At 43.7% G+C, this 18,246-nt stretch overlaps 1 protein-coding gene across 1 annotated transcript; it reads left to right on the top strand.

Moving 5' to 3' along the window:
* Positions 1-5,601: 5,601 nt before the first annotated feature.
* PROKR2 (prokineticin receptor 2) lies at positions 5,602-17,432 on the top strand. The gene is made up of 3 exons (XM_069548876.1): positions 5,602-5,771; positions 7,945-8,545; positions 14,690-17,432. Exons 2-3 carry the CDS (start codon positions 8,088-8,090, stop codon positions 15,384-15,386), a joined length of 1,155 nt encoding a protein of 384 aa, XP_069404977.1. The 5' UTR covers positions 5,602-5,771; positions 7,945-8,087; the 3' UTR covers positions 15,387-17,432.
* The last annotated feature ends 814 nt before the right edge of the window (positions 17,433-18,246 follow it).

Below are 18,246 nucleotides of genomic sequence, written 5' to 3'. Positions count from 1 at the left end.
TATATATAAGTTACTTACTATTACTTACTGTTAAATAGTAATAGTCCTTACTATTATTACCTATTAATAATTACTTGAAGCCTGGCAGATTACAGCCCATGGGGTCACAAAGGGTCGGACATGACTGAATGACTAACACACTTTCTTGCTTAAATGTAAATGGACTAAATTCTCTAATCAAAAGACACAACGTGGTTGAATGGGTTAAAAAAGATAAGATCCAACAGTATGCTACCTATAAGACTCTCACGTTAGCTTTAAAGATGTACATAGCTTGAAAATGAGTGATAGTAATGGAGTATCAGATAAAATGAACTTTCAGTAAAAATTGGTCACCAGAGAAAAAGACAGTTACTATATAGTGGTAAAGGGGTCAGTTCATCAAGAGTATGCAACAATTGTAAATACATATGCACCCAACACTGGAGCACCTAAGTATTTTAATCAAATATTAATAGAACTGAAGAGAGAGAGAGATAGCAATACAACAGTAGTAGGAGACATCAATATCCCACATTTAACATTGAACACATCATCCAGACAGAAAATTAATAAGAAGTATACCTGAATAACACTATAGGCCAAATGGACCTAACAGACACATACAGAACATTCCATACAGCAGCAACAAAATACACATTTTTCTCAAGCACACACAAAATATTCTCCAGGACATTGTATATTGGGTCACAAAGAAAGCTTCAATGATTCAAGGAGACTGAAGTCACATTTAGTGTCTATTCCAAATTCAATGGTATGAAACCAGAAATCAGCAACAGGAAAAAACTGCAAAATTTACAATTATGTGGAAATTAAACAACACACTCCTAAATAACCAAAGAGTTGAAGAAGAAATCAAAAGAAAAATCATAACATTCTTTGAGACAAGCAAAAATGAAGTTACAACTATCAAATCTTATGGGATGTATCAAAAGCAGTCTTAAGATGGAAGATTATAACAATAAATTTGTACATTAAGAAAAATAAAGATCTCAGATAAGCAACTTGAATTTATACCTCAATGAATTAGAAAAAAAGTTAGAAGCTCAACATTAGCAGAAAGAAGAAAATAATAAAGATTATATGAGAAATAAATAAAATAAAGATTAGAAAGACAAATAAAATCAATAAAACTAAGAGCTGGCTTTTTGAAAAGACAAAAAAACTGAGAAAACTAAGTGCTGCACTCAATATGCCAGCAAATTTGGGAAACTCAGCAGTGGCCACAGAACTGGAAAAGGTCAGTTTTCATTCCAATGCCAAAGAATCCTCAAACTACCACACAATTGCACTCATCTCACACGCTAGTAAAGTAATGCTCAAAATTCACCAAGCCAGGCTTCAGCAATATGTGAATCGCAAACTTCCAGATGTTCAAGCTGGTTTTAGAAAAGGCAGAGGAACCAGAGATCAAATTGCCAACATCCACTGGATCATGGAAAAAGCAAGAGAGTTCCAGAAAAACATCTCTTTCTGCTTTCTTGACTATGCCAAAGCCTTTGACTGTGTGGATCACAATAAACTGTGGAAAATTCTGAAAGAGATGGGAATACCAGACCACCTGACCTGCCTCTTGAGAAACCTATATGCAGGTCAGGAAGCAACAGTTAGAACTGGACATGGAACAACAGACTGGTTGCAAATAGGAAAAGGAGTCCGTCAAGGCTGTATATTGTCACCCTGCTTATTTAACTTCTGTGCAGAGTACATCATGAGAAACGCTGGGCTGGAAGAAGTACAAGCTGGAATCAAGATTGCCAGGAGAAATATCAATCACCTCAGATATGCAGATGACACCACCCTTATGGCAGAAAGTGAAGAGGAACTAAAGAGCCTCTTGATGAAAGTGAAAGAGGAGAGCGAATAAGTTGTCTTAAAGCTCAACATTCAGAAAATGAAGATCATGGCATCTGGTCCCATCACTTCATGGGAAACAGATGGGGAAACAGTGGAAACAGTGTCAGACTTTATTTTGGGGGGTTCCAAAATCACTGCAGATGGTGATTGCAGACATGAAATTAAAAGATGCTTACTGCTTGGAAGGAAAGTTATGACCAACCTAGACAGCATATTGAAAAGCAGAGACATTACTTTGCCAACAAAGGTCTGGCTAGTCAAGGCTATGGTTTTTCCAGTAGTCATGTATGGATGTGAGAGTTGGACTATGAAGAAAGCTGAGCACCAAAGAATTGATGCTTATGAACTGTGGTGTTGGAGAAGACTCTTGAGAGTCCCTTGGACTGCAAGGAGATCCAACCAGTCCATTCTGAAGCAGATCAGCCCTGGGATTTCTTTGGAGGGAATGATGCTGAAGCTGAAACTCCAGTACTTTGGCCGCCTCATACAAAGAGTTGACTCATTGGAAAAGACTCTGATGCTGGGAGGGATTGGGGGCAGGAGGAGAAGGGGACGACAGAGGATGAGATGGTTGGATGGCATCACCAACTCGATGGACGTGAGTCTGAGTGAACTCCGGGAGTTGGTGATGGACAGGGAGGCCTGGCGAGCTGCAATTCATGGGGTCACAAAGAGTCAGACACGACTAAGCGACTGAACTGAACTGAACTGAAGCAAGGAAAAAAAGAAAGGACTCATAAAAGTGTAAATGACAGAAGAGACATTACAACTGGTACTATGGAAATACAAAGAACCCTAACGTTACTATAACAATGAATTGGATAACCCATTAATAGAAGAAACTGATAAATTTCTAGAAACATACATATAGTCTACCAAGATTGATTCATAAAGAAATAGACAAACTGAGCAGATCAATAGTGATTAAGGAGATTGAAATCATAATCAAAAGCCTTCCACCAAAGAAAAGCTCAGGACAGAATGCTTTCACTGGTGAATTCTACTACAAATTTAAAGAAGAATTTTTTTAAATCCTCAAATTCATATGGAATCACAAAAGACCTGGAATAGCCAAATAAATCCTGAAAAAGGAAGTAAAAAACTAGAGGCATGATATTTCTTGGTTTTGAACTATACTGCAAAGCTATAATAAACATGCAGAAGGAAATGGCAACCCATGCCAGTATTCTTGCCTGGAGAATCCCATGGACAGAGGATCCTGGTGGGCTGCAGACCGAGGGGTCGCAAAGAGTCAGACACAATGAAGTGACTTAGCATAGCATAATAAACAACTAGCATAGTACTAGCATAAAAACAGACACACAGTCTACTGGAACAGAATGCAGAGCCCATAATTAAACCCATGTACAAACACTTAACTCATATTTGACAAGGTAGCCAATAATACTCACTGGGGAAAAGACAGTCATTTCAATAAATGGTGTTGGGAAAACTGGATATGCACAAACAAAAGGATGAAATTGGATTCCTAGATACATCACTCACAAAAATTAACTTGAAATATATTAAAGACTTGAATGTAAGGCTTGAATTTGCAAAACTCCTAGAGGAAAACAGGGAAAATGTTCCATGACATTGGTCTTGGTGACCATTTTTAAAATATAACCCTAAAAGCATGCTCAAGAAAAACAAAAATAAACAAGTGGGATTATATCAAACTAAAAAGCTTCTTCATATCAACAGAAACAATCAACAGAATGAAGAGGCATCATAATGGGATAGGAGAAAATATTTGCAAACAATCTTCCAAATAAGGGGTTAATATCCAAAATGTATAAGGAATTCATACAACTCAATAGCAATAATAATAATCTGATTTTTAAATGGTCAGAGGTCTGATTAGGCTTTTTTTTTAAAAGAAGACATACAAATGGACAACAAGTACATGAAAAGATGCTTCAATATCACTAATCATCAGGGAAATGAAAATCAAAACCACAATAAGATATTACCTCATCCCTGTTAAAATGGCTATTATCAAAAAGACAAAAGATAGCAAGTTTTGGCAAGGTTATAGAGAAAAGAGAACCCTGTGCAGTGTTGGTTGGAATGTAAATTGGTGCAGCCACTATGAAAAAGTTGTGAAAGTTCCTCAAAAACTTAAAAATAGAACTACCAGATGATCCAGCAATCCCCCTTTTGGGTATCTATCAGAAGAATATAAAACCACTACCTTGAAGAGATAGCTGCACCCCCATGTTCTTTGCAGTGTTATTCACAATAGCCCAGACATGGAAACAACCTAAGTGTCCATAAATGTATGAACAGATGAGATATACCTATGATGGAATACTGTAGAATGGTGGTTGCCAGGGGCTGGAGAGGTAATGGGGAGATGTTGGTTGAAGGGTACGAACTTGCAGTTATAATATCAATATAAGTTCTGAATATCTAATTACAGCATGGTGATTATAGTTAACAATAGTGTATTATATACTCAAAAGGTGATGAGTTGAAAGTTGACCACTTTAAACTGTCTCACCATTAAAAAAAAAATTATGTGAGGTGATGGATGTGTTAATTAACTTTATTTTGGTAATCATTTCACAACATATACATGTATCAAACCATCACATTGTATACCTTAAACTTACACAATGTTATATATCAGCTCTATCTAATAAATCTGAAAAAATAAAGTAAAGAATATTAAAGAAAAGAAGGAGGGTGGAGTTAGTTCTACATAAGGTGAGAGGCAGAATCACATAATGTCACAACCCAAAAGTTTTCTTAATCATCCATTCAAGAATTTGAAATTGGCATCCCATTGGACTATATCCATTATGAAATATGTCCTCTTTGGACAACACAGGGCTTTTGTTTTGTTTTAACTAACCCAAGAGACTATTTATACAGTTCTGAAATCCTAGACTCCGTGAAAAGATGGGAAGACGACCTGATCTGTCCATATTCCAAACTGTCGATAATCATTGGCTAGGATTTAACAGCAGGAAATACCTTCAGTCCTTCAGTCTCCTGCCACAGCTTCCAGTTCCAATTCCGTAAAGCCAGAGCTTACCTCTGCTTTGCAGCTACCAGCCATCAGTTGCAGGTCCTGAGAGTTTAATCCCCTCGTGCAATGTGTAAGGAAACCAAAGACCAGAGAAACCATAGGAGTTGCCTAAAATCAGAACCTGTTGTAAACAAAGTGAGGAACTCAAGAGACTCCTTAAAGACAGGAGGACCCCAACTGGGATGGTTTTGAATGACCAAGGTGTCTGGCAGTTGTGGGCATCGCAGTTTTTAGTGAGTTCTTCAGGTCGGTGCTTTGAGCAGGGCAAGCCTCCCAGAGTCTCCAGCTTCCTCCAGAGGAATCTCCTCCCCCACAACCCCAAAGCCCCATTCTGCACTCGACAGAGTGTCCCCAGCACACAGCTTCCAGAACGAACGACAGAATGCACCCTAGGCTCCTCCAGAAGTAATCTAAGTGTATGCAGCAGGAGCGAACGCTGTCACTGGGCTCCAGGAAGACAGGATCCCTGTGGCGCGCCGCACAGGGGTACAGAGGGCCTCGCGGGTTCCTCAGAATTGCGTCATATCTAAACGGCTACTGAGGTCCCATTCACACTGGGGTACGAGTGCTCAGAAACCCTCTCGAGGGACCGGCCCCGCCAAGGCGGGTAGAACTTCGTGCGTCCCGAATCCTGAGCACCAGGTGCGCGAGGCGAGAGGCCACCCTCCGCCTCCGCGCAGAGACAGGCGGGGACCCTGGGGCGGAGCCCAGAGCCGGGCTGGCGCACCCAGCCGGGCCGCAGAAGCCGGGAAGAGCTGCGCGGGCGGAACGCGAACTCTAGCTGGAACCCGGGGACCACGACGCGCCTGGGAAGGGCGCTGGGTGAGAAGGAGTAGGGACACCTCCTTCGAAGCGCAAGTCCGGGTTCCCGAGACCGCTGGTGGGCAGAGCGCGGAAGCCGGGAAGTGCAGAGCTGGGCGCAGTCCCGGGCTCCGGTGCCGGGGTGGGGGGCGTCGCTCCGGCTGAGGGCTCAGACGCCCGCTTCTTCCTCAGGGAGTTTCGGGCAGCTTTGCCTGCCGCCGCCTTCCGAATGCGCCCTGGCTGGCTCGCAGTAGCGTGGGTGCCGGGAGATGACCAGGCAGGGGGCCGTAGGCTGGGACTAGGCAGTGCGGCCGCGGACGAGGGGCGCCACTGGGTAGCCGGGCCGGGGCGAGCACCAAACTCGAGGAAGGCGTGGGCAGGGGAGCCGCTTCGGGAAGGTGAGCGGGAAAGGGGAAGTGTCTCTGGGAAAATCCCCGCTCTGCAGCTCCTCTCTCCACTCCCAGTTTTCTTCCCGCCTGGAGGCCTCACTTGCTTTGCTTCTCGAGCCTGAATTTCTGACTTGATTCCCGCCCCTGCCAGGGTAGCGCCTCCGGCGACTGCGCGGCCGCGCCAGTGGTTAATAAGGGAGAGGAAGGACCAGGCTCCCGGAGCGGGTTGGTCTAGGGCAGGGAAAGCATCCCGAGGTAATGGGGATTGGACCTGCTCCACCCTGGGAGCCCTCCGTCTCCTCGCGGGTCCCGGGACCGGAACCAAAGAGCAGCCGAAAGTAGAATCCGAGGGAACGCGAGGCCAGCTTCTCGATCTCTGGCTTAGTAATGTCTGCGGGGGACTGGGTGAGACAGACAGGCGATCCAAAACGAAGTTATCTCTAGCTGCGGTCTTGAACCTCCCCGGGTACGCAGCAGGCTGCCGCGCCGCAGGTTGGAGTGTACTGGCCGTCCTGCGACTGCTGTCCGTGCTGGGGGCGGGGGGTGGGGATGGGAAGAGCAGTTTCTGTCCTTCTTTATCCCCGTCTTCTCACAGGGCTGGACCAAACCAAACCTACTGTCCCGTTTGTTCCGCTTCTTGCGTCCGGCATCCGGTGGCTCCGACTCTTGGGAGTCCTTCCCAGTGTGCTACGAGGTCGGGGAAGGTGGATGAGCGCGGGGTGGGGGGTAGGTGAGGGGTAGGTGAGGGGTGGTATTCTGCGGGTGCTGGATCTGGATTCTTTTCCCAGTGCCTCGGACACCTCGAACCCAACGGTACCCTATCTCCTGAGGGCTCAGTACTTCATAGACTAGTTCCTCCCCCGTGGGCATCTAGAGGCACCAAGAATGTAGAGCACTTAGGCCATAAGGGATACGTCAGCCCTCAGGCCCTCCTGGATCCTCACTGACACTCCCCTTACCCCCACCCCCCCACCCCTTGGGCGGCTGCTTTCAGTTAAGCAATATCTTAGAGCGGCCACCACTTTCAGAGGACACAGACTCGTTAAGGAGATGTGGTGCCTCCCAGTTAAGGCTGGAAGGGGAACTGGGGGCCTGGTGAGGGGGCAGATCAAGAGTGGAGGCAGGGAAGGGAAGCAGACAGGAGTTTTTTCTAAAATGGCCTCAGGAAGCAGCAGGAGAATTCCCTCCCCCCCACAGGCTTCTCTACCTGCAGAATCTTGGTTGGGATCTTCATTCATTCCTTCAACAGCCCCTCCTCTGTGCCAGGCCCTGGGCTAGGCATCAGGATTTGGGTTTATAGGAAAACTGGAATTCAGAGAGCATAAATCACTGGCCCAAGATGACTCAGCCTGTTCGTGTGAAACTGGTGATTTTCAAGTCTGTGAACTGACCTAGAGAGAAAGCAGTCCCTGCTTTGGAGAAAAGACCCTCCTGTATCCACATCCTCTGGCTTCATTGTCCCTGGCCACAGCTGGCACAACATTGTGACTCCCATAGAGTCCTGAGTCAGCTGCCTGAGCAGCTGGGGAAACCTTCTGAAAGACCCCCATGGGGGCTTCCTGGGGGACAGGGGAGGGTGACTGGGCAGTCAAACTGGTCTTGGCCACTGGGCAAAGAACAAAGATATACACTCTTCTTGGGTGTCTCTGGGGAGTCCAAACCAACCCATGCCCAAATCCCTCCTGACAGCCAGTCAGTAGGGGTTTCCCAATTTCCAGATATCATATGTCCTCCTCACTGTACCAGGGGCAGTTCTGCCTGAGGGTAGACACTGGATCTGGTTTGCCTACACCCGGGGGGACTCTGAGAAGATGCTACCAGGTGTTCACCTTTATCTTATCAACTGGCTGTGTCTCCTTCCAGGATCGAGGATGGCATGTTGACTCCCCAAGGATGTGGGCAGGGTGCTAGGGTCTCTGACCTCATGAGAGGAGAAGATCTGGACCCTAGCTCAGAGTCTGCAGACCCTGGAGTCTCCCACTCACCGTTCACTGGCAAGCTTCACCATGGCAGCCCAGAATGGAAATGCTAGTTTTCCAACCAACTTCAGTATATCCCAAGAACATGCCTCCTCCCTCCCCTTCAACTTCAGTTATGGTGATTATGACCTCCCTCTGGATGAGGATGAGGATATGACCAAGACTCAGACCTTCTTTGCAGCCAAGATCATTATCGGGGTGGCACTTGTGGGTATCATGCTGACTTGTGGTATTGGCAACTTTGTCTTTATCACTGCCCTCACCCGCTATAAAAAGCTGCGCAGCCTCACCAACCTGCTCATTGCTAACCTGGCCATCTCCGACTTCCTGGTAGCCATCATCTGCTGCCCCTTTGAGATGGACTACTATGTGGTGCACCAGCTCTCCTGGGAGCATGGCCATGTGCTCTGTGCCTCTATCAACTACCTGCGCACCGTCTCACTCTACGTCTCCACCAATGCCCTGCTGGCCATTGCTATTGACAGGTGAGGATGTCAGGCACGGGAAACATGGTGCCCCAGGTCTAACAGCTGGCTTTACTCCAGATTCAAATGTTTGCCGATCTATGGAGGCAAAAGGAGGGTTGGCTTCTTCAGTTGTGGCTCATATTCTTCCAAATGTAGGCAAGAGTGAGTCTCCTAAACCCCTAGCTCTCGGCCATGCAGCCATATACCACATCTGCTTCAGATACAGGTATGTCATATAACCATGAGCCTCTCCGACACACAAGCAAAAGCAGCAGGTTTAAGCAAGTTACTACTTAGCTACATTATAGACAAGGCAGCTTCTAGTCAAGGCAGCATGTGCAGTTTTTCTTGTAACCACAACCCAAATCAAGATATAGAACATTTTCATCCCCTAGAAAGCTTCCTTGTGCCCCTGACCAGTCAATCCTCCCACCCCAGGGAACCATCAATCTGATTTTCAGTATCATAGATTCATTTTACCTGTTTTTTAGCTTCACAAAAATGGAATAATACAATATGTACTCTGGTTTCTGGTAACTTTGATGCAAAGCTGATTTTACAATGGGATTATTGCATGGTTTGCTTGTAAAAAAGAGAGAAGGACATTCTTGCCTTTCTTTTTTGCATACAACCCTCTGCTTATTTGCATATATTTGCATGATATGTTCTGGAAGTCCTTGATCTGCTGTAAATTTCTAATTACAGCTTCAGACAAATTTGACACGTTTTATTTATGTAAACAGTAGTAGGCGAACATTGAACCACCAGTGGCTCTTTTTAAGAAGCCAGTTTGTGTCACATCTTGGTTCATCATTGTGAGTTATGCTGAAACTCATTTTGATGATGTATTTTTAATCATCTTTTTCCTTTTTATCACCTTTCAACTTGTTTTTTCCAGTTCTCAGTGCTATTTAGGCCCATTGTCCTTTTTAATCAACCCATTGATTTTTTTCATTTATGATAATATAATACACATGCAGATATAAGAGGCATCTTCCTTTTTATAACTTAATTCCTATAGGAAAAAAACAATTTTGTTATCACAACTGTGAGGCTCTCAAGCCCTGAACCCACTGTGTTTATGAAACTTACCTATCAACCAACTACACAAAATACCCCAGGGGAAATATGTTTGATACAATGATACAAAGTCTGATTCTTGGGGCCCTACTGAATGGGAATCCCCTGGCTAGAGCCTAAGTATCTGCATTTTACCCAATTCCCTGAGTGACTCTGTTGTCTGCTCAAGTGGGAGTTACCACTGTCCTCATCCCCTTTGTTCCACTGAAATCTTTGTCTTTATAATGTAGTTGTGAGGCTTCTCTCTCTCTTTTTTTTAATATTGGAGATTCTCAGGAAGTAAACATCCTGTTACAATACAGGAGTGGTTCCTTTTCCACCCCAAACTAGTTCTGCCTCAGTCAGCTTCCAGCTCTGTCAGCAGTTCCACCATCTCCCAGTCACACAAGCAGGTAATACTGCCATCATCCTTTGCTTTTCTCCCCATTCTATCCCCACCCACACACCCCCTTTGCCAGATGCAGCCCTACACCAGGTCCTGGCAATAGTCCCTCCAGCCTCATCTCTTGGCAAGTCATGGCTGGACCATCACTATGCTCCTCTAACTTGTCTCTTCACCCCTACAGGAGATCCTGACTGCCCCCTGAAATCCATACTCATTCATAAGCATCAGAATATCACCACTGAAGGGTCTTTCTAATATATTTCATTCCTTACAAAACCTCCAAAAGTTTCAATGCCTGTAGAACACATGCCAAGTCCTGAGTCTAGCCCCTTGTAGTCTTTGTAGTCTGATGCCAATCTGTCTTTCAGTCTCATGTATGGGGACACAGATAGTCTTTTCCAAAGGACACTGTATTTTAAACACAATAACCACGTCTTCTATCTTTATGTTTCCTTTCTGCTTAGCAAAGAGCCTCAAACCTGTGCCTTAGTTTGGTTTACTCCCAAAATAGACCCTGAGACAAGGATTCATGTGCAGGTAGCACCCAGGAAGCACCTTCAGGGAGATGGGAAATGCAGCAAAGGAAGGCAGTCAATAAAAGCTGTGTCACTGAACAAATTTCCACTGTGGGAAACTGATTTTTATTCTTGCCACAGAACTCTTGGAGCTGGTGTAGATCACACCTCAGAGTTATCCCAGGAGTGGGAGGTGGGTGAGGGAGCTGAGCTATTTATATACCAAATCTCATCAGTCATTTGTGAGGGCCTCTGGAAATTCTGTGCAGGTTACCAAGAGTACTCTGGAAGTCAGAGAAGACCTTCCAACAAAGTAATGCAGGTGTTAGCTGGTGGGAGTGGACAGGTATGCACTGAAGTGATAAAAGCAAAGGGATATAGGGAGGTATCAACAGCATCTGCTTCAACCTGGTAGATCTACAGGTTGCTGAATCCTACTATATGCCCAGCCTATGTGTGTGGAAACATAAAGGAGTAGAAGACACAGTCTTTGACCTCTGGGAGCTTTACTTGCACACAAAAACTTGAATAATCTCTTGATAAGTTAAGAGTAACTCAGAGGAAGACACAATGATTATGCCGGTGATGCAGTCTGGGAACACTTCCTGAGGAAGTTGCGGTAATCTGAGTGTGCTATTCTGACCACCTGCTATACTCCGTGGATCAAGGCAGGACTCTGTAGCTTCAATAGCAGTAGATGACTGAACATACAACACTTGAAGCTAGAACAGTGAGGCTGACAGCAGTTGGTCCTATACTCCCAGCCCAAGGGAGGAGAACACTGCACACCAGGCAGGACCATGTGTGCCGTGTGGGAGTTGCACTCAGGAACAGAATGAACCAGCAGGGGCTGTGGACAGCAGGCTTTACAGTGGCAAGAGACTGAGGTGACCTTAGCTCCCATGGGAGGATGTGATTGGCTTGTTTGAATGATTTTGCCAACTGGCAGGGAAGTAAAACCCATTAGTTGTGGGTTGGGGGCACAGTTATTCCCACTGACAGAGAAACTAGCAGGACAGGAGACTTTCCCACCAGGAGGAGGGATACATCTGGTGAAAACAGAGGAACTCACAGCTAAACTTTTTGTAGATATCAAAGCACATATGGAATTTCAGCTCTTAAAATTCATGACTCTAATAAATAGCATCCCTCTTTCTTACTCAGTTTCAAACCAACTGAAAAATAAGGCAAAATGATAAGAAGGACAGATGATGGCCAAACTCTTACTTTTGTTGAGATGACATTAATATTAAATAATTGGCTTGTATCTGTAGGCATGCGGACTACATCATACTCAGAACAAACCCTGACACCGGCAGCAGGAGGAGAGCAATGTTCATGTTCAGAGGGCCTAGAAGAGATGCTATTTGAAGTCACAGAGACCCCAGAAGGAGAGTGTTGACCTCAAGAAACAGGCAAGCAGATAGATGGCAACAAAGAATTTACAGATGTCTCTCTTGCCAATGAAAGAGTCATAGGAAAAGATGAGTTTAAACAAAGTATTATAGCTTCTAGCATGCTTTATATACATTTACCTTCTCAAATGGAACCTTTCAAAAAGGTTGTCTGTAAAGTTATTTTTATCTCTCTTTCACAGATGAAGAAACTAAGTCCCAGGGCTGTAAGTGATTTATCTAAGGATTTAGGTACAGAGCTAAAATCCAGGGCTTCTGAATAATGCCTAGGGAGTGTGCTTTATTTTATGATTTATTTGATAACAATAAATCATAAAATAAAGCTCTATAAGGATAAGGAAGAAGTTACTGAGTGAAAAGGAATTAGAATTTAAGAGTTGACAGCAGAGTAAGCAGGGCTGTAGAAATTCTCTTTAGCATTGGTTACTGAGAAACTTTTCATGCTGGAATCAGATTGGGAGAGTTATTAAGTCCTGAACTAGTTCTGCATTATGTAAGGACTCACTATGGGAAGCAGAATAATGACTACCAAGATATCCACATCTTAATCCCCAGACCATGTTATGCCTAAGAGGAATTAAGGTTGCTAATTAGCTGATCATAAAATAAGGTCATTATACTGGATTATCTGGGTGGGCTCAGTGTAATCACAACAGTACTTAAATGTGCAAGAGGGAGGCAGAAAAGTCAGTGTCAGGGTGATGTGTTGTGGGAAGGACTTGACTGATCATTGATGGCTTTGAACATATAAGGGGGCCATAAGCCAAGTAATGCAGGCAGCCCTAATGGAAAAACAAATGAGATTTTTCCCTAAGAGCCTCCAGAAAGGAACACAGGCCTACCAACACCTTGATGTTAGCCCAGTAAGACACATGTCAGACTTCAGACTTCAAAATTATAAGATAATAAATTTGTTTAAGCCACTGAGTTTGTAGTAATTTGTTATAGCAGCAACAGGAAACTCAGCATCACAGAGAGACAGTGGTTGTGAGATGTCCCTGCCCCAGTGAAGGATGAGCTAACCCACTTGTCCCGATCTCCAGCCCTGTGAGCCTTGTGCTATCCAGGCAATTCGTGCAAGTTAACTTGGAAAAACTGGGACCCATGGATGGGTAAAGAACTCTAGCAAGCACTGCTCATTACTTTATATAGCTAGGGTGCAGCCAGTGGTTGGGATGAGATCCAGTTTTATCTCAGGTCTTCAGAAAGCTGCAACCTGGAGTGAACAAGGCTGCCAGGAGATCTCCTAATTGAAGTCTATGGGTCAGAGCTGCCAGTGGGGAAGGGGAAGGCAAAAGCAAGTAAAACAACCTCATGACAGATTATTGCCAGGGACAGACAGAAATAGCACTCCAGAAGGCTGCATTGGTCAAGTCAGAAACTTGGAAAGGTGACCAAAGGGTCTAGTTACCAAAAAGTGTAAAGTGAAAGTCAAAGTGAAGTCACTCAGTCATGTCCGACTCTCTGTGACCCCTGGACTGTAGCCTACCACGCTCCTCCATCCATGGGATTTTCCAGGCAAGAATACTGGAGTGGGTTGCCATTTCCTTCTCCAGAGACTCTTCCCTATCCAGGGATCGAACCCAGGTCTCCCGCATTGTAGGCAGACGCTTTACCATCTGAGCCACCAGGGAAGGCTAGATAGAAATCTATGGGTGTCTTCCTGCTGTTGGTCATAACCTGACTCAAGCTCCAGGTATGAGGTATATATTCATTTCCAAGACTGAATTGCTTCTTCCCAACCCCTCATGCCTCTTTTCTTCCTCCACCTTCCTCCACCACCTCTTCCTCTTGACCCATAAAATGCACAACAATGATTCCAGGGCACTAAATTACCTAAATAGGTGTTATTAAGTTTCTCTAGAAAGGAAATGTTCAACCTACACAAATGAGCTCATTTCCCACTAAGGGCTCCAACCTCTTTCCCGGGCACTGTTGCTGATTGGAAAGAGGATAAAAGCTTTGTGCTATATGCTGCTTGATGGTGTCAAGGCAACTTTACATACCTTTTCATCTGAGCTTGAGACAGCCCAAGGAGATGGGTGTAAAAGGTTTGTATCAGGAGCCTACATTCCATTCCCTGCACCAAGTGAACTTGGGCAAGTCATTTACATCTCACTAGATTGCTCAGATTCCACCCTAAACCACCCCTACCTTCCAGCTCAGTAATGCAGAAAACCTGAGGTTAGCAGAGAGAAAGTCCTAGTCCGCAGACCTTCTTTTGCCTCTATACCAGGAGATCTGTGAATTGGAGAGTTTTGAAAGAATTATACTCTTAGTCAGAATGGCAAGCTGAAAAGTCAGTTGGTATCAATAGGATTTATAATCATGATAGACCTCATGTATTTATTGAATATCCAGTACATGCCAAGCACTTCACAAACACTGTAATATTTAATATTCACAGAAGCCCGGCAAGGTAGGTGTCATTTTATCCCATGTTGCATTTGAGGAAAGGAAGGAATGGAATCTCAGAGAGACTGATTCACTCTAGACCCCCAAAGCCAATCAGGTAAAAAGCCAGGATTTATTCTATCTGTTTGACCCAGATACTGTGCTGTTCCCCCTAAACCTCTCCTGTCCTCCAAATGCCAAATGATGTTGCTAAAATAAAATGAAGTATGTTGACGCTGGAAAATAGGTACGTGGGGAGTCATTGTGCCATTTTGTCTGCTACTGTGGGTGTTTGGGTTAGTTAAAAACTAATAATGATTACAAGCATATATCAGCATACATCATTGCTACTGATGCTTCCCTCCCCCACCAGATATCTTGCTATCGTCCACCCCTTGAAACCACGAATGAATTATCAAACAGCCTCCTTCCTGATCGCTTTGGTCTGGATGGTATCCATTCTCATCTCCATCCCATCAGCCTACTTCACAAAGGAAACCGTCCTCTTCATTGTCAAAAACCAGAAAAAGATCTTCTGCGGCCAGGTCTGGCCAGTGGACCAGCAGCTCTACTATAAATCCTACTTCCTCTTTGTCTTTGGCATCGAGTTCCTGGGCCCCGTGGTCACCATGACCCTGTGCTATGCCAGGATCTCCCAGGAGCTCTGGTTCAAAGCGGTCCCGGGTTTCCAGACTGAGCAGATCCGGAAGAGGCTGCGCTGCCGGCGGAAGACGGTACTGGTACTCATGTGTATCCTCACGGCCTATGTTCTGTGCTGGGCGCCCTTCTATGGCTTCGCAATCGTGCGCGACTTCTTCCCCACTGTGTTCGTGAAGGAAAAGCATTACCTCACAGCCTTTTATGTTGTGGAGTGCATCGCCATGAGCAACAGCATGATCAACACCGTGTGCTTCGTGACAGTGAAGAACAACACCAAGAAGTACTTCAAGAAGATGCTGCTGCTCGACTGGCGGCCCTCCCACCATGGGAGTAAGTCCAGTGCTGACCTCGACCTCAAAACCAGCCGCCTGCCAGCCACGGAGGAGGTGGATTGTATCAGGCTGAAGTGACCCACTGGTATTTCACAATTGAAAACCCAAAATCCAGTACTTGGAGCACAGTTTATCAATAACCAAGTTCACAGGCTGCATGGGGAAAGGGCAACTGTTCTCACACGTCGCTGCTGTCAAGGAGCTGGATGCTTCTGCAGTCATAAAATGCAGTGCGGCTTGACACAAACCACAGCAGCTAACATTTACTGATACCTGCTCAACGTACTGTGCACGACACCAGCAAGATTAAGGAGCTGACATTTACTGATTACCTACTGTGTGTAAAAATATTTAAATAGCAAAATGAATTGGCAGAAGTCATTGGAGTCATCGAGTTATATCCAGATATTTAGGTGTCAGGCAGAGGCCACAGTTGGTCTTCTATATTCAGACTTCATCTTACCCCATTGTGTATCCAGTCGGTGCAGGAAAGTCAAAAGCCAACAGAATATAGAACAATGGAGATAAAAGCATGAGTTACAGCGTGGGGTGTACTGCCTCATGGGGAGACAGTTCATGCCATCACAATGAGCTATTCCACTCAGATCTTATGATTTCATTAGAACATTCTCTTGGATTCTGGTTGCCAGAAAAGAATTTTTCTCATAATCAGGTCGTTAGTTATCTATAATGGTGTCATTTCAAAGAAAAGAACCAAAAACTCTCTTTTCCTCTGATCCTTGAAAGCTCATCATTCTTTTGTGTAAAGACAGGCAATCCTAAAATGAGGAACATATCCAGTTCCTGACACTTTAAAGTAAATGATGTCAGAAACTTCAGTATCAAGGAGAATGGAGTGGAGTTTGCCACTGGCAATGAACGTAATCTGTGTGGCCATTTTGCTAAGGCCTGGACCATTTTTCTAGAACACATCCTCTTTTTCAAAGATGAGCTCTACTTGAAATTCAAAGACCTGGGTTCAAGTTCTAAATCACATGATCTAGATGTTTATTCCCCCTGCATCTCAGTTTTGTTCAATAAAACAGGACTACCTTATAGGACTGTTGGGAGAGACCACTGAGGTCATAGTTTATGAAAGTGATTTTCAGCTATACAAGTGATGAGAATGGATAAGTGACACTGAGCAATTTGTTTGGACCCCATCCACTGTGGCTTATTATGGAGAAACACTCTCACTTTTTCATCCTTATTCTATGAACCAATGAGCCCTGAGCTCTTTGCAGATCTCTGAACTCTACATCAGGAGAAAAAAAGAATCCTTGTCCTGGGTTACAATCAGGAAGATTCGACCTCAGAGTCTCGGTAATCCCCCTCCCCTGACTTTCAGTATCCCTGTGATCATAGAAGTGTTTTGACAATCTTCCCTACATGTTGCCAAACAACATACCCCAGAGTTGCCTAAATCTGTTTATATTATCACATATCTGTGGTAATTGTGTATATTTGTCCTCATTTCTTCTGGATTCATTTTGAAGCAGAGACTATACAAATGGGAACTGATCTGGGATTGACTCAAATGACCCACATTTGGACAATTTACACTTTTCTGTAGTTAAAGTGTTATTTAGTTGTTTGCTTATGTGTGTGTGTGTGTTTAATTAATTGTTGGTGTTTTACCCAACAATGGTGTTTCAACCAACATTTTCCCATCATCACCCAGGAGACTCACTTTCAGCCCAATTATTGTACCCTCAGAAAATGTAAACTCACTTTAACATTAGGCTAGCCAAACTGTTTATAAATTCTGATTTTAAAAAACTATATGATTTATTCTAAAGCCAAGCCAGTAAATATTTGGGGTTATCTGCATTTTCACAAATGTAATAACTGCATTTTTATTTATTACTCCTATCCTGACTCTTCTCCTAATAAGATGATTCTTTAAGAGTAGAGTGTTCCCAATTGTATCTGTCAAAAGAATTCAGCCCCTTTTTCCTTTTTATATTATACTAACCTCTCTTCATTTAAACTTAATGGAAACAACCTTTGTAAATATAAGTGTGATTTGTGAGTTTCCAGTGAATAAAACTGTTACATTGTTATCAGATGAAATAATTAACATATGGAATCTTAACCACACTATTAAAGTAATTTCCCTGATAATCTTCTATGTGTTAGTATATATTAGTGAAGTCATGGCCATTTAAACAATTAAACCTTGAAACAGAGAAGTTCTTAAAGGCATTTTTAGAACGATAGTAGCTCACACCAGCAACCAGCCTCATCTTGGTCACATCTCTCAGGCTGCCAGCCCAAGAGAATACTCATGCATGCAAATCAATCAGAGAACAACTACTCCATGTTTACATTCACATTCAAGCTCCTCCTTCATTTCATTCTTTAAAAATTTAAAGAAAAAAACCCTTCATTTTAAAATCACCTTGTTTGTTTAATGAATAATGCTGTTTACATGGAGATTGTTCATTGATCTAACTGGTGTTAAGGTAATAAATGAATAGCACTTGTGTTTACCCTTTTCTTCTCGAGACTAATTAATGCTAAGCTTAAGATACTTTTAGTGTGCTGAGATATATAAATGTTTATATATAATTTTATATTGGGAGCTATTAAAAATTTAATCTCGTTTGGCAAGACAGATCCATTTCCTTGGCCAGAATAAAAGAAGGATGGCTTTGTGATGAAGCTATTAGAGATCTTTCTTTCAGCATCCAACATCAATAATAAGTTGATTCTCAAATTGAAGAAATTAAAAAATAGCTTCAGGCCTTTTAGGGGTAAAAACCAATTCCATATTTATGAAGGGAAAAGTTACACATGGGACGCGATTATAAAACTTAAAGTGAGTTCTATCTCTAGAGGGAAGTGTCGGCTTTGAATCATATCTCCTCAATCTAACCATTATCTCTCCCTTGAACTCAAGATCACACAAACACACACACACATACACACACACACA

Source organism: Ovis canadensis, chromosome 13, assembly GCF_042477335.2.
Source record: "Ovis canadensis isolate MfBH-ARS-UI-01 breed Bighorn chromosome 13, ARS-UI_OviCan_v2, whole genome shotgun sequence".
In the NCBI taxonomy this organism is placed as follows: Eukaryota; Metazoa; Chordata; class Mammalia; order Artiodactyla; family Bovidae; genus Ovis; species Ovis canadensis.
This window is presented reverse-complemented; position numbering and strand designations above follow the sequence as displayed.

Bases quoted from the DNA above. Each gene is read 5' to 3' on its own strand.
- PROKR2 (XM_069548876.1), top strand. From the start codon at position 8,088: ATGGCAGCCCAGAATGGAAATGCTAGTTTTCCAACCAACTTCAGTATA. The intron at 8,546-14,689 runs GTGAGGATGTCA...CTCCCCCACCAG, and splicing joins CTGGCCATTGCTATTGACAG to ATATCTTGCTATCGTCCACC.